At 39.9% G+C, this 17,485-nt stretch overlaps 1 protein-coding gene across 1 annotated transcript in view; it reads right to left on the minus strand.

Annotated features, from left to right (window-relative positions):
* Positions 1 to 17,485, minus strand: part of adam12b (ADAM metallopeptidase domain 12b) — a 74,828-nt gene that overhangs the window by 25,617 nt on the left and 31,726 nt on the right. Inside the window, exons 6-11 of the mRNA XM_079459474.1 lie at positions 16,525 to 16,711; positions 15,501 to 15,566; positions 14,512 to 14,583; positions 14,059 to 14,228; positions 13,804 to 13,945; positions 9,150 to 9,298 (exon numbers count right to left, since the gene is read on the minus strand). Coding sequence (XP_079315600.1) covers positions 9,150 to 9,298; positions 13,804 to 13,945; positions 14,059 to 14,228; positions 14,512 to 14,583; positions 15,501 to 15,566; positions 16,525 to 16,711 — 786 coding nt within the window. The remainder of the gene's footprint in view (positions 1 to 9,149; positions 9,299 to 13,803; positions 13,946 to 14,058; positions 14,229 to 14,511; positions 14,584 to 15,500; positions 15,567 to 16,524; positions 16,712 to 17,485) is intronic.

Consider the following 17,485-nt stretch of genomic DNA (forward strand, 5'->3'; position numbering starts at 1 on the left):
TGAACTGTCCCTTTAATTTAACCAAAATAACACGCATGAACGCATATTTCTGAAAAGAAAATCTACTACTACATCAGCAACAAGTCCTCACAGATGCCAGGAGTAACAGTATGGCAGCAAGCTGGGGCTACGTATGAGTTTAATGCCACTTTTAAAGGGATGAAAGCTAAAAGAAAGCAAATTGTAGGGGCGTCTGGAAGTAAAAGTCATGATATTTGCAAATAGAAGCGACACATACAGACAGTATCTTAAACACCCCGAGAAAAAGCTAATGATCCAGAAATGACATTTCAGCCACGCTGTAGTTTGTTCAATGAACAGTTCTCAACTGATGGTTTGAATAGTAATGACAGAGCTAAAGGCTTTGGTTTAAAGAGGGATTGGCACTGGACCTTAGCAGCGTGAAGGGGGGTGGAGATCTTTCAATGGTAAGCTGGTAAGGATGGTATCAGGTCAAGTGGGTTTAGAGGGCTTGGCACGGTGCGGAATAGAGCTAGCAAAAGCCAATATTTAGACTGGGATGAATTGGGGCACGTGTCAAGTGTCTTTGCCAGTCCACTCACAAACGGAGCTGCAGGAGAATTTGAGATAAGCGGACCCAAACACAGCCAAGCCTGTGGTTTTTGGTTGTTAGCATTGATGTCATCTAATGCTAGATTACTACAAAATGTTGACATAATGAATTGTCGTTTTAATAGCCGAAGCTGAATGACAAATGGAAGGGAATGCTAACAACTTTGTTTCACTTGGGATGTATGGCAGCCAACAAAAAAAACACCCCATTGTATGAGTTAGCCTAAAGCCATTGTATGAGCTAACAACAAATTTGTCCTCGCTAAATCATCTATAACTAATTTCTCAACCCAAATATCTGCATGCATCTGAAACGTTTAACCGCTGTCATCAAGCAAAACGAAGCGAAACCACATCTTCTCTGTGACTATTCAGCAAAACAATGAACACAGATGCTGATTACGGTGCAAATTATTCTGAAATTACACGCCTGCTGTCCTCTCAAAACGCATGTGCTTTTGACATATTCATGAAAAAGTGTAATGTAGTGTGCTTGCAGAAAATAAATCTCCAGTAACTTGCTTGTCTTGTCTGCACCTCTCATCCCCTTGCCTTCTGGAATGTTTTAAAATACTGGAGTCTGGAGAAGAAATAATCTTTACTGTTGGTGGACACATTTATTCAAAGTAATATACAGTGCATTTAACATATATAAAGGCATTTATACAGTTCTTAAATCTTTTGAACCCAACACCCCCCATTGTTCAATATTCAAAGGCCAACATCTAGTTCAAACAAACTATACATTTTTACCCAATCAAATATATTAGATCTTCACATTGACAAAAATGGCCAATAAATAAGAAATACATTGCCCCCTGTAATAAAGTTCCATAGAAGGGAAGGAAGGAGGCGGGAACCGGCGAACATTTTAACAATAAAACTTTAATTAAATAAACAATAAACACGGAAGTAACTGACCGACAGCCACCTCACGGTCGACTGCCGGCCATAAAACATACACAAACTAAACAACAGTCCTGCCGAACATCCTTTTAAGCTCCCAATCTCCTCCGTGATAAGATGCGGGGCCGGTGCGCGCACAGCTGCTTGAACTTATCACTCACGCCACCGGCCCCGCGTCACGGCTCTCGTCCCGCCTTCCTCACCACACCCCCCTTAAAAGTCAGCTGGGGCTGCCCTGTTGAAAGGTTTAACTTGTTTCAATAGTAACACAATTTTGAGAAGAGTCTGAAACAAATGGAAGATGCACACCCAGTATTGCTTGAAAAGATTAGGTGTTCTCTTAAACATTGTTAGCTTACACCTCTCTAGAGTATATCACAGCATTCTAAATATATTCATGAAAATGCACTTAGGGAAATAACAGATCGCCCTGTCTCCCGGTCAAACCATGACGACATCTACAAACATGATGAGGAAATCAATAATTTCTTATTTAAATACATTATTTAAAGACATTCTTGGACACAAGCACGTAATGGTCTTTATTAACGTGCCGTGCCATAGAAGAAGGCCTGCGGTTCAAATCGATTTACATCAGGACCTTTTCAAACCTCAGTTCGAGCTTGACCTATCGGAGTTGTTATGCTATCAGCGATAGGTGGGAAATGAGGAAATTAATGTCTGTTTAATCAGCGTCCTCCGGCGACTTAAGCTGATTCGGAGTCCGGGTCTATTATGCCGCCTGTCGTTAAGAAGATAGCGCCGTCGTTTGCGAATCACAGCTCGGCCGCCTCAATAAAAGGAGAAAGCGATCCCCATTAAGTGATAGCATCTGATGTGCTCTTTTCAAAAGGCCAACTGACATGGTTGATATTGCAGGCAAATTTTCTCCCCTCATGGGCTCTGTACTGAAGATACAAGCACAGATTGTGCGAGGTGAGTCTAAAGAACTCAAATCACACTGTTTAAGGAGCAGCAGATAATTCTTATGAATCCTGTTAAAGCTCTGACAGATCATTGGTGCCAAGGTTCTTTTTAAAGAAAGTAAGTTCACCTGACGGCCATTTTCTAACTTCAGGCCCTCAGAGCACTCCGTCAAAAACGTGAGGTGGAGCAGGCGGCAAAAACGTGTGGCGCATGACGCACGTAAGCGGCGCGCAAAATGCTCCCTGCCAACTGAAAACAATTCAAAAGAGGCGCATCTAATATAAAAAAAACAATGTGTTCAGTCTGATCGGTCCCTCAGAGGCCCAAGATGCTGGGATCCAGCCCTTCCATGATCCATGACCTTAAAGTGGATAAGTATGTTAGATGGATGAATGGATGGGCTCCCCAAGCACAAATAAGGTTCAAAATGAAACATTTACTTAATTCCATACAGTAAGCTTTTTATATAAAATACTTTTTTTAGCTACATTTCTGTCACATGACCTCGTTATTTTTGTCACATGACATCTGATCATCTAAGAAATAAAAATATTGTATATATATTCTGATAATAAGTCAAGAAAGAGATGCTAAAAGTCATGGCAGGTTAATCCATCACACACATTTAATATCAAGGGCAAATTATTTTGTGGGCTTTTTTTCCCCTCATACAGTCTGTTGTGCATATGTTGGCTATTGTATGTGGCTGACAAGCACCAACCACCCAACAACGACTTCCTGTTTACGCTTCAGGCAGAGCTAAAATAGATCTTACAGAAAGAGACTTACTGTGTTTACTGTAAAAATGTGAAAGGATTACCTAGCTTCTCAGCTTGCCATGTTTATCTCTATTTCTGAATCTTTGTCTGTTTCCCAGTTTGTCGACTTCTCATCCTACATTCCATCGCTCTGTAAATTTTACAGAGAAAAATCATCTTTTTCTTGATCTCTTTCTGTCTCTTCGTCTTATTTCGACCTGAGCTCATCTCCCTGCTGAGTTTCTGGCCCTGAATATCTCAGACACTGGTGCTGACAACTCTCAGCAGCTGTCAAAGAGAGAAATAACGCTGCGTGCGAGATCATGAATTACTCATGTTTGAACTTTAAAATAGAACCTTGCAGGGTAAGAACAGCGCAACACATCCAGCAACAGCGGGGAAAGGGGTTTTGAGGAACTAAATAAATCAGAGCCAGATTGTGTGCTTTGTTATAGCCAAGTAACAGGAGGTTTATTTAGCTGGGAAAGCAGCATGGAGACAATGGATCAAAAGCAAAGAACGAAATAATTTTTTTTAATAATATATGTATAGTATTTGTGTGGTGTTGTGTGGTGGTTCACTTAAAAATGATTTTTCATTCATTATTCTCGCATGCCATACGTAAACCGCTGTTTTCCTATTTACAGTACATAAAACAATTTTTTTTATGCAAAACAACCACAAAGATTCAGACCACTTGATTCAGGAATCATCAAATCTAACGCAAGTAAATTATGGATTACCTCAGGGATCGGTTCTTGGACCCGTGCTATTCTCCATATACATGCTGCCCCTTTTAATCACTTATAAAGCCTTAAACGGTTTAGCCCCTACTTACATAACAGAGCTTCTATCACACTACAACCCATCACGCTCTCTAAGATCTCAAAACTCTGGATTTTTGATACTACCTAGAATAACTAAATCCACCAAAAGGGGTCGAGCTTTCTCATACGTAGCACCTAAACTCTGGAATAACCTTCCCCCACACTAATGCTGACATTAGATTTATTTACTAGAATAATTTAACTTGATATATTAACACCATGTACTGTGTTTTACCTTTTTTGTGTTTTTCTTATTTTCCCCTGTAAAGCTGCTTTGGAACAATGCACATTGTGAAAAGCACTATATAAATAAAAATGAATTGAACTGAATTACGTGGAACATATTGTACGAGCATGAACTTCTTTCTGGTGCTTTAATTTAATTTTCATATTAGGCACCCTGTGGTGTCAATGAATGTTGCATGTATAACTCTACTCTTCAAAAAAAAGATGATAGGGGGTTGAATCAACATATGAGTGTGTAAATAAAAACAATTTAAAAGAATTGTTCAGCTATAAAATAAAATTCTTGATTTTGTTATGTAATCATAACTAAAGAGAGTATAAGTATGTATAGTAAAGTATGGTCCCCTGTCATTTAGCTGATTTGTGTTCCTGCCTTTCAGACTGTGTGTCCACGAGTTTCGGCCTTTAGGGTTGAATAAACTAAGGAAGTCTGTGTTTCTCCCATGGGAAGCGAAAAAATAGGCCAGCATTTTCCTTACACTGCTTCTCTAATACTTAAAACATATTCTCCAACCTTACGTGCATTACCTTCTATAACACTCCAAAACAAACTGAATTACAAAACATCTCAAACAAGCCAAGCTTAGGCTAAACTGGAACTTTCAGAAACTGATGCTACTGTATGCTGAGCAGTGTGTGAGGGTTTATTTTGAAAAATAGCGACATTAGTCTATTTTTTTTATTCCATTCAAGTATTCTTGTATTATGCTTCTGGAGAGTTTAAAGCTTTACATTTTAAAAAATGTAAGCAAAAATGGTGTCAACAGACTCTCTGTTCCTGCAGGAAATGGGACAACAAAACATCCCAGCTCAATAATTTAGCAAGTGAGCTTTAAAAAAGCCCAGAGAGGTTTATTCTCAGCCTGATGTCTTATATTATGTTATGTTATATGAACAAATAATGGGAGAAAAGGGTTCCACTGTTGGTCGTGGCTCTGATCCTGGGACGAGCAGCAGTCCAACAAAAACATCCCCACTCTGAGATAAGCCACGGCATAGAGATTGGAAACCGGTCACAGTTGAGAGTGAACAGGCGATTACTGGTGACTTGTGTATTACAACTAAAACAATCAGTAAAAAAAATCGCAGCCTCATTTCAGATAAAATGCTTGTTTCTCTGAGGTCTGACTCCAGCAAGAGAAGATAATGCATTCAGCACAATTGAACAACAATGGCAGCCTGGCAATGACGCAAAAATGTCTCTAAAGAGTACACAAGCAAGGATGTGGCATATATGGTTCCCTTTTATAATAACATTCACTTTATTCCGTTCACTTTTTCAGCAGAACACAAAAAGATTTTGAATAACATCGGTAACAAGGAACAAATTCCTCGTATGTGTGAACATACCTGGCAATAAAGCTCATTCTATTCTTCTTCTCTTCTAACCAGACAGCACTGCGCCCCATTGACTTCCATTGTACGGACACAAAACTACACTTTTCTTAAAATATCTTTTGTTCCACAGAAGAAAGAGTCATATACAGGTTTTAAAATGAGGGTGAATAAATAATGACAGCATTTCACTTTTTGACGAACTATTCCTTTAACTCATCAACCTGAAGGTTACACATGCCTCACTACATTCATCCTGAAACTGGTTTCTGGCAACTATGTAATCACAAGAAGCCACCCGTCAGTTAAAATCCAAATTTTAGCACACACAGCGAACCATCTTCCTGTCATGAACAGGTAAGGGAGAACCCAGGTGCAGGCAGACACGGGGATGAAGGGGTTACCACAAGACTTTAATAATAACACAAAAACCAAAACACCCTCAATGGGGAAAACACTGACAAAACTAAAATCCAAAACTGAAAACAAAGACTTCCCACAAGGGGGCAAAAAGAAACAACTAGGAATAACAACTAAGAACTATACAAACAGGGTACAAGAACACGAACTTTACCAGGGAACATCTAAACGTGGAAACAAGTACAGCATACAGGTACAACGAACGAGCCCAAGACAATAGACAAGAGGGCATTTTATAGGGAGACTAACAAAGGAGATAACAATGGGCAGGTGTGGGTACTGAAACACTCAGGGAAGGTTAACGAGACAAAGGGGCGGGAAACACTGACGAGACACGAGAAAGAACATGGCAAGTCAGAATCAAAACAAAGCCATGCCTTTCTCACACAAAACCTAAGGCTATGCCATGACTCCGCTGAAAGACCAAGAATAAACATGACATGATACCGGAATCATGACATAAGTCCCCCCTTAAATGAACACCTCCAGGTGTTCATCAAGGGGTAGACTGACAAGACAAGGCAGACTGGGACAACGACAAGACAAGGCAAAACATACTAAACAAGATAAGGGGCAGACAAAAATACATTACAACAGGGTTGGGGTGACATAATAAAAATAACAAACAAGGGAGGGGGAACAACAAAGTTCATGGGGGGAACACATGAGTCCATGGGGGGAAGTCCAAAGGGGTTGGGACAAGGGGAAACAGTCTTTGTCCCTGGCGCTCAGAAGCGCGGAGTCCTGGGGGACTTAGCAGGGTGTACCCTGGGGGGAGGTGCTCGAGAGCGCGGAGTCCCAGAGGCTCTGGGAGGGGCCGGCTGAGGAACTTGACTTGACGCCGGCTGGAAGGCCGGCTGAGGAACTTGACTTGACGCCGGCTGGAAGGCCGGCTGAGGAACTTGACTCGACGCCGGCTGGAAGGCCGGCTGAGGAACTTGACTTGACGCCGGCTGGAAGGCCGTCTGAGGAACTTGACTTGACGCCGGCTGGAAGGCCGGCTGAGGAACCTGACTTGACGCCGGCTGGAAGGCCGGCTGAGGAACCTGACTTGACGCCGGCTGGAAGGCCGGCTGAGGAACTTGACTTGACGCCGGCTGGAAGGCCGGCTGAGGAACTTGACTTGACGCCGGCTGGAAGGCCGGCTGAGGAACTTGACTTGACGCCGGCTGGAAGGCCGGCGAGGAACTTGACTTGACACCGGACTTGGGCAACCGGACTTGGGACCACCGGACTTGGGACCACCGGACTTGGGACCACCGGACTCCGAGCCGCCCTCCGTTGCCTCTTCTTCTTCAGCCGAGCCACCCGTCTGGTGGTCGGCTGGAGGAAGGAGGTGAATGGCATGGCTGCCTCTGGGTTGGAGGCCTCTGACGAGGACCCCCAGGATTCTCGCCTTCCCCTCTTGCCACCAAGGCTGACTGCCGGTGGGGAGGCTGTAGGTGGTGGAGTAGATGGTGTGGTGATGCCCATAACCCCGATCTGCAGGGCACGACCCTCTGGAACAGCGGCCAGCGGAGATGAATAGCCAGGTTGGCCTGAGACCCTAAGCTCAGAGCGTGCGACGGCGCACCTCCACACATCCTCAAACTCCAACGGCCTCAGCGATCTCATCTCCGCTGACCATCTCCGCGTTAAAAAGCACCGCCCGGTCCTCCTCCCCACGGACCATCTCCTCTGCGGCATCCAGGAACCTGCCCAAATAACTTTCCAAGTCCATGCTCCCTTGTTGGACGCCACAGAGGAGACGAGGTTTCCGGGACCGTGTCGTCATTGCTGCCTGCTGGGTTCAATATTGGCTCGTTCGTTCTGTCATGAACAGGTAAGGGAGAACCCAAGTGCAGGCAGACACGGGGATGAAGGGCTTACCACAAGACTTTAATAATAACACAAAAACCAAAACACCCTCGATGGGGAAAACACTGACAAAACTAAAATCCAAAACTGAAAACAAAGACTTCCCACAAGGGGGGCAAAAAGAAACAACTAGGAATAACAACTAAGAACTATACAAACAGGGTACAAGAACACGAACTTTACCAGGGAACATCTAAACGTGGAAACAAGTACAGCATACAGGTACAACGAACGAGCCCAAGACAATAGACAAGAGGGCATTTTATAGGGAGACTAACAAAGGAGATAACAATGGGCAGGTGTAGGTACGGAAACACTCAGGGAAGGTTAACGAGACAAAATGGCGGGAAAGACTGACGAGACACGAGAAAGCACATGGCAATTCAGAATCAAAACAAAGCCATGCCTTTCTCACACAAAACCTAAGGCTATGCCATGACTCCGCTGCAAGACCAAGAATAAACATGACATGATAGCGGAATCATGACACTTCCTATATGTTTGTGAGATTAAGGCCCGATTCCACGGACAATGGTTAGGTAAAGCCAGGACAATGCCTTAGTTAAATTAGGATATTTAGGTCGCTTTTATTAAAATGCCTTCGATAAAAATATAGAGATTATTTTAAGGTCGAAAAACTACAAGGTGTTGCTTCAAGATATGTAACGGCAATTTATTTTCAGTTAAAACAGCTCAAACTATCATTTTAGTCTGTGCCTAGGCTTAAGACAAGACCAGCTTCATGTCAGTGGTGACGTACGTACACGCGGCACAAATTCCTCACAGAGAGACAGATAATTAACTTCAGGTCAATAAGATGCAGGTGAGCGGCTGATTGTTCTCTTGTGGACATGAATGATGAGTGTCTGATTTAGTAATTCTCCAGATAATGGGGCTCATTGGAAACAAATTGAGCGGTAACACTTCAGTATAGGGGGCAATTCTCACTATTAACTTGTTGTTATTAGCATGCCTATTATTGGCATATTGGCTGTTTATTAGTATTTATAAAGCACATATTCTGCATTACCATAATCTACATCTCTAATCCTACCCAATACCTAAACCTAACTACAACCTTACTAACTATTAATAAACAACAAATTAAGAGTTTATTGGGGAAAAACTGATAGTTAATGGTTTGTTAATAGCGAGCATTGCCCCCTATACTGGAGTGTGACCAATTGAGCTTTGTAGTGATGCATCTACAGTGCTTTAATACATCAGAATACATCAGTTACTTCACTCTGTATAATACTGTTTACATGAACAGGAGGAGGTTGTGGAAAATTATACTCACCCTGTAGATGGAGTCATAATGCAGCCACCCCGATCTACAGTCATCCTACAGCCACACCCCCGTTCTGGAGTGTCATGGTTCATTCCGAAGTTGTGGCCTAACTCATGGGCCAAAGTCACAGCAGCTCCCAAAGGATTGTCTGAGTGATCCTGGGAAACCACAAGATGTCACAACAGGTCACATCCCAAACAAATTTATGCAATGCTTTATTGTATAGTATCCTATTGAACATTTTGATAAAATTATAAATTAGTTAAAATAACAGTAACATTTATAAGGTAACAGCAAAACAGTTAAAAGTGGGGTTGTAACAATGCACCTAGCTTGCAGTTTCGATACAATACAGTTCACAATACTAGGATCACATTATGATAATAATAATAATACTTTAAACACGTTAAAAAAACGAAACTAAAATTTGAATATCAGTTTTATGTTTAACATTTCTTAGGGAAATTTCAGCATTATGGATGTGACTTGTATTTATTTTCATTCAATACATTGAATCATCTGTTTATATTTTACTAAACCCCTAAAGACAGAGTCCAGACATCAGACAAATATCAGTCTATACATAAGTTTTCTGTTTTAAAAGAGGGAACATTTTGTGGGATGTGACAAAAAGTATGCACGTTTTTGAGGGACGACATACTTTGGAGGATTTCTGTGAATTAAAATGTAAAAACCAGCAGCATCTGACATTGAACTATGAACTGACTATCAGAAACTTGCTTTGAAAACACAAAAAAATCTTCAAAAACATTAAAACTTCACATGTTTTACCTTTGATAAAATGTGAAAACCTGAAGGTTGCCAAACATTCAGGGTTTAACCGATCATTTTGTATGAATGAAGAGAAATTAAATAGGTTTGTCAATGAGAAATATTCAAAAACTTAATTTAAAAAAGACAAAAATTAAGCTAAAAAGTAAAAGAGGGCTTCTTAAAGCAGAAAAAGCACAAAAAAGCTACATTTAAAGCAGAATGTTGACACATGTCGCATTTGGACAGCTCAACAGTATTAAACAGACATCATCAGAAAAATCTCCTTAGTACTAGAAGCAACACCTTACCATTGTGACAGAAAATGTTTCAAGTGCAGACAGCACTCCGAACATTACCTTATAAAAATTTAAAATCTACTTTTCATTTTTATTTTAAAATAAAAGCACATGACCTCAACTGTCTGCCTCTATAATACATTTACAAAGCTTGTTCATTATTTTTAGCAATTTCCCTTAACTTTGCTGATTAAAAATGCATGACACATTCACGAACCAACAGACAGTAGATGGTGTTATTATATTCTTTGAAGGTCTGTGGTTGAGATCTGTTCTCTCCCATTTTCCACCCACTCTTTTAAAATCTCTTTCAATCCTGCCATAAAACACACATACAGCACCACCTCTCCCTCTTAGCTTCCTTTCTTTTGTCTTCAGCTCCCTTCATAATGCCCTCAACATCAGACAAACCCGAGCAGAGTTTCAGCAAAATCCATATCAACCGAGGTAAAGGATGTCCCTGCTGTCTCAAGAGCGTCTAAACGTGAGCTGGGTATCGGCGCTTTATTTCTATTCAGAACCCAGATGTAGACTCCTTTCTGAATGTAGCCAGCATCTTATGTCCCTGAAGCCACACTTGACCACATCACAATTTTACAAAAACAATATATTTTGAATTAGTTAAACCTTGATTAAGGTTTTCAAGCAATTATTTAAGTAAATATTCTCAGAAACCAGCAGCAAGTCCATCAGCCCCGCACTGCAAGGTCTACCAAACAGATTCAATATTTTGACACAACTGACATCACTCTAGAAAGACTGGTATCACTACAGTACATCTTTTTCTATTTTAGTATCGGATGATGGCCAAACTTTTGACATCTCTACGCAGACTCTCTTTTTCCCTTGCACTTTACATCCAAAAGCCATTTCCTGCCTTGATTATAGGGAGAGGAACATGACAGGCTCATATTAGCTTTCACAAGCAACAGGGGAGATCTTTCTCTGCCTCATTTCATTCAAGATCCACTGTGTGCCGATGGGGAACATATATACTGTACGATTGACTTGCCTCTCTCTGAGTATAATTGCAGACCGATACAGTGGTTAATGCTCTGAGACTATGACAAGCTGCAATACTGAAACTATAGGGCCTCTAAGTGCTCTTGGGTTACTGCAGTTGGGTTAAGTCAGACAGAAAGGATTTCTATAATCATGCGAGATGTGTCCTTTATGGTTTATCTGTACCTGTTTGCACCAAGACTGTGATTCTTCCAAATAGTTTGATTTGAAACTTACTGCAGGTCTGTATCACACCACACACACAAATAGTGTAGGGCTGTCAAATGATTAATCGTCATCAATCGCATCCAGAATAAAGGTTTGTGTTTACATAATATATCTCTGTGTATAATAATGTTGTATTTATAAACACATACACATACACGTATACATGTTTAGGAAATACTAACATGTATTTATTTATATTTACCAATAATTTTTATTATTTATAAATATTTATACATTTTTATATTTAAAGATTTTGCCAAGGGTTTTCACAATTTTAAAGCACTTTTAGGTTTCCAAGCATAGTTTTATATAGTCATGTAAGTGAATTGTCAAATCCATAGCTGTCCATATCCTTCATAAATGGGCACATGAAAATAAACATAAAATAACTATTTTGTTGTCAGTGAAGAGTCATCTCTTCTCCATTTGTTATTGCTTCGGCTTTGTGCATTTTAATTTAGAACAATATAATGTTATCTTTTAATAACATGCTTTTTTTGGTCACATCCATAATACATGAATTTCTCTCTCTTTTAAAATAGACAACTTGTGTGTAGACGGATATCTTGCTGATGTCTGGACTCCATAATCCGTGGGTTTAGTAAAATATAAACAAACGGTTTAATATATTGTTACTAAATACATTCTCTGAGAATTTATATTTCAAGTTTTGACTCAAAATGTCACATCCATAACGCTGCAGTTGCCCAAATGTCGCACAGTAAATGTTGTCTTTGGGTTTTACTGTACGAAACATTGAGTATTTATTTTATGAAATGCCATAAATTATAAAATAGGCATTGGGAGTTGGCTATTGTGAATTATAATGGGGAAGTTATTCTCTTCACTTTGTTATATAACCTTATAAAGCTTAACCAGCAATGCATTGTGTGAATAATTAGGTTTGTAGCAAGTTTCAAAGGTCTTTTCTACTGAGCTCACAAGCTCCCAACACTGACCAACCACTGCTCACGCACAGTGAAAACACTGCAACGCAATAATACGGGTGCTGAAATAAATACGCTTTGATAAATACACGCCATTTGTGCACTGTGTTAGTGTGCGGTGTGCGATACAGGCCTTAAATTTAAATCCTCTTAGGCTATTTGTGGGTCAGTCAACCTACAGAATTGTAAAGGCTTTGTGAGCTGATCGGCTTTATAACACGATACAAGACATGTTTTCATTCCAAGCCAGAACCTAATTTTCCGTTTGCCACATGCAAGTGCGGGGGAGAAACACACATCTGGAAATAGGACTTCAAAACCACAGCAGACAGTTTGAAAAAAAACCAACAACATAAAACCAGCATACAGTGCTCATTTTCCCATGTCTATCTCTCAACTTCTCCGTCTCTCTTTCATGTTTGCTCTCATACAGGTCATAGCATTGACTGATAATATGAAGTTACTTACGCACTTAATAGCATTGTTTATCATAGAGCACCATAGTTTCCTAATTCAGACTTATGGTTGATGACATAATTTCTGTGTGAGTCTCTTAAAGAGAGGAGGTTTGTTACAGTGGCATGGATGAAAGATCTAGAGTAATAAAAATGTAAATATGCATTATTTAGCCATACAGAGGTAATGCAGCGATGAATATAAATAGGCAATTGCTGTGTTCGACAGCAAACATCATGGTGGAAGTTTTACATGACTTGCAACCCCTGCGTGTGCATTAGATTCATTATCACACTTTGGGGTACAAAACCATAACACAACCACGACGCAACTGCATTAAAGTGATGTCCAAAACTAGTGGTAAGGACAAAAAAGGTTAATACATCTACATAAAACCTAATGATGTCCCAACATGACTTAAGATTCAATGGAAACACGAAAATCTGTAGTGACCAACAATTAATGCATGTTAAAAATTAGTAGCCTTTGATTCTTGGACCCCACTGTACGCTACGTGCTTTTTTTGAGCATAACAAAATACTAAAGCAAATTTTATCTGCTCAGATAATGTGTCTAGCATATCGATTGTAAAATAGAACATCTTGTCACACAGGACCGGACCTTAACAAAATCCAGCCAAAACAAGTACAACAGGGTAAAATGGTGCAGTCTTCCCAGGGAGTCATGAATAAAGCAAGAAATCCGTAATAAAAGCAGGTCGTGGGATTTAGCAGACTCTCTCTGATTCAGTGCACTGCTGATTCCTCTATCTGTCAGACGGTCTAACCTGCTGAGGGTTTTACTGATGACTGGTGAATAGCTATGAGTCAGTAGAGGGTCGGTGTGTGTTGATTGGTTGAAAAGCAACCCTGGCACTGGGGGCAAGCTAGCTGGTTTTGTGATTCAGTTTTAAGGGATTTTTTTAATGAGAAGCAAAGAGTGCATGGGCTGGTCTCTCACCATGACGATGCCTCCTGACTGCTCGGCTGTACACATACTCATGATGGGAGCCATGCCTATTGTGGTTCCCTGGAAGTAAACTCCACTGCAATAACAGAGTGAAAATAGAGCTAAGAACATGGAACAGAACAAAATAATAAGACTAACACAGTGGGCTATGTTTAGAATATAGATTTAAAATTCCATAATATTAACAAGTTGTTTTTTTGTGTCATGTCGAGCTGTATGAGATTCTGAATGCGATTGTGTGCGTACCTAATAAGTTGGGCATTATCATGTGGCCGCTGTGGCAGCAATTTCCATTTTCTCCAGTCCAGAAACTCATGCAAGGTTGTGAAGGGATCCTGGGTCACAGCACACTTATCAGTATCACTCCATACTTCCAATCCCACCAGAGCTACACGAATATTAAGGACCCTGTAAAACTGAGAGAGCACACACACACACAATATCAATCCTTCTATTCTATTCTAATGTCTTGTTTATACACTGAGAAAACACCACATACACCCGTATAATCAGTAAATTCATTATCAAAAAATATACAAAAAATGTTAGGTAGAGTCTTACAATAGGGGTTTCATTTAAAAGCTCATTCTTTACCTCAGAAGCCCAGTGTTTATCGTGAGTGTTTTATTTTAGACTTCCAATCAGACCTTTTTATTCATTTAGACAGAGACTATTTTATACCTTCAGAATACTTTATACCTTGTCGACGTAATTGGCGATCTCGGCTAGCCTCTGCTTCACCTTCTCCACATCTTTTCCCTGTTTCTGGAACTGGAGAAGAAACAAAAGATAAGATGGGGACTTGGCCATACTGCAAAGAACATAATGCGGTCAAGACAAGCTTTGAAGAATTCATGATTGTCTGAGTGGCATCATCTTCGACTGGCATCTGAAGGTACTAGTCAGAAGTCTAACAGCAGACACTTTAGAGCACTCCAGAGCGATGCAGCATGTTACAGGCACTGGCACCAACAATCGAAGTTAAAAAAGACCATGTGCAATCTGGACACAAGAGCCAGACACTTTTGCCCCGTCATTGTTTCCCCTGTGTGAATGCTGTGTTAATGTGAGTGAGAGTGAGTATAACCTTGCTAAGAACACAAATAAAATCATTCTGATTCAAATGCAGTAAGTAAAGGCAAAATGCAGAAATTTGTATTCAAGTTCCATGTTATTATACAGAGCAGCCAAAATCTCTCTGACCACCACTCAGATATGCTTTGAAATACAGACAGCTGTTCTGATAACAGCACAGTTTTCTTGTTGCCCGAAGTTTCCTTTTTCCAGCACCAACATTCAATTTAAACAAAACACTTCCTGTTTCCCGTCTGATCATCAGGGATAAATGCCCTACTTCCTGTCTCACCCCCCCCCCCCCCCCCTCTATGACCTGCCTTTGCTTTGGCCTCTCAAGGTGAAACAAAGAGCCAAAGCTTCGCCATAATCCAAATCAGCACTTGACTAAAAACAACTGGGTCAATGACTCAGAATATTTCCTTTAAGTAGGAAATTAAAGCACATAGTGTAGACTGAAGACAAAATGGTTTAAGTACATGTACAAGTATGGTCATATGATACAATACACAAAATTCACATAATCTTCCTAAAATCGTGTTTTGTTGCTGATCTGGTGACCGGTAGGCATTACATTTTGGCAAAGTGACATTACAATGATGCTATAAATGTACCTCTCTGTTGTCTGCTACAATGATGAGTTCCACATATTTGGTGGTCTTCTGAACATCCCTCTTACGCTGCAAAGCAAGAGAGAACATTGTGTGAGCAACCCAGAGGAAAAAATGAACGGAGTTTAACATGAAGTGGTGCAGTATAACTCCAGTAAAAAAAATAAGAGGATCCACAAACCCAAGATTAGCTTCACTTTAATGAAGGGAAAAATAATTGCATGTCTCAGGGCTATTGAGTGACTGCATGTTATTGATACATATTGCTGCTGTCCTTCTGAAACCTTTTACTGTATCTCCATATTTCGTGATAAATCATTATTGTTAGTCACACTTTATGTTTTTACTCGGTTTTGCAAATATATAACCAGTAAAATGTATTAAAACTGCTTGTCAACTTTGACAATACAGTTTTTCTGTCTGCCTTCCCTCCTGCTCTGGTAAACATGACACTTTTTGTAAGTTTTGCAATCCCTCTGAAACTTCTCTGAAACAACATCACTCTTTTACAACTTTGATCAGTGGTTCGGCTGTCAATACGGGGACAAAATCTAAATTCTTCATCTCATCAAATGTTCGATGAAAGATTAAAATTTTTTCAGATGTGCCTCCAAATCAGTGCAACCGCAGATACTTATCCTAATATTTGATTAAGATATCATCCATTTGTGCTTTTATGTCAATTTATAACAGCATCGTTTTATTGGGAACTATCAATTTTATAGAGTTTGAACATCATATTAGACATATATAACATAATTTAGACAGCTCTGTGACAAGAACACCAGCAATCAAGACTGTTATGGTCGAATCGTCTTTTAACCTTTGATGTCTTGTTCAGCACTCTAATCTTGTTTTAGCATGCATAGGAAGAGAGAGTAACTACAATCCCCTAATCTGAATTAACAAAGGCATCGTAGTGAACCATGCTGCATGCTAATTCATTCTCAAGACAAAAAAAAGACATTCTCCAAAGAGATCATTAATAGTGGGTACATGGACAGTTGATGACAGAATACATTCATACTCTTGTGTTGAGTGATCGTGGCAGTCCTCCATCATTGGTATGACCGAGGGTAGATATGTTGTGTCCATGTCCACAGGTTCCAGTGGGCAAGTGTAGTTGCTGACCTTCGTAGATCGCATGCGTGTCGTTTTCTGGCTCAAAAGCTGGTTCCACCATCAGTGTCGTATTTTCAAGTAAGATAAAACCTCTGAGGATTTAAACAATAGTAATAAAAAGTGTTTATGTTGAAGCAAAACACACTATCATCATAGGTAAGCGTGGTGTAACATTCTTGTAAATTAAAAAATCTCATTTTTTATCTCACGTTTTATTATTTTACCTCGCAGAAGACAAGCTCAATTCCTCACCTGCAATAACGTGTAAGTTATAACTGTCACATAATTCCCTTGTGCGCATGGTGTTTTAACGTTTCATAAGCATACGTGTCATGGAGAAGGAACGGGTGCACTAAATTGAAAAACCGGATTGGAGAAACTGTGAGATCAGATCTTGAATGATATCAGATAATATGTAATTATAATTTTGATCAATGCACTGTAAATGAGAAAATTGAGAGAAAGTTAAAAGCAGATGACCGTCGACCCTTTAATAAGTTCTATTGTCAATAAATCTCATTTTAATATATCCAGTTGTTTGTCTTTGTACACCTGGGAAATAGGTGGATATATATTTTTCCTCGAGAATGACAGCAACTTGTATAGAATTTTATTTCTCCACCCATTATTCACCAGAGAGGGACCTGTCTGTGTTTTGAAAATTGACAAAAATAATACACCCATTGGTGAAGACACAAACAATCTTTTAGAGAGATATGCTGTGCAGCATATGCAGGGAGTATGTTAGAGTCACAGTTTTACAGAACTAGGCCACATTATTTAGAGGGACTTTGCATTTACACTGCAATATACTGTCATGAAAAGAAACGATAGACAATAATAGTGAGCCATAGTGATGATTCCAA

Source organism: Barbatula barbatula, assembly GCF_947034865.1.
Source record: "Barbatula barbatula genome assembly, chromosome: 6".
In the NCBI taxonomy this organism is placed as follows: Eukaryota; Metazoa; Chordata; class Actinopteri; order Cypriniformes; family Nemacheilidae; genus Barbatula; species Barbatula barbatula.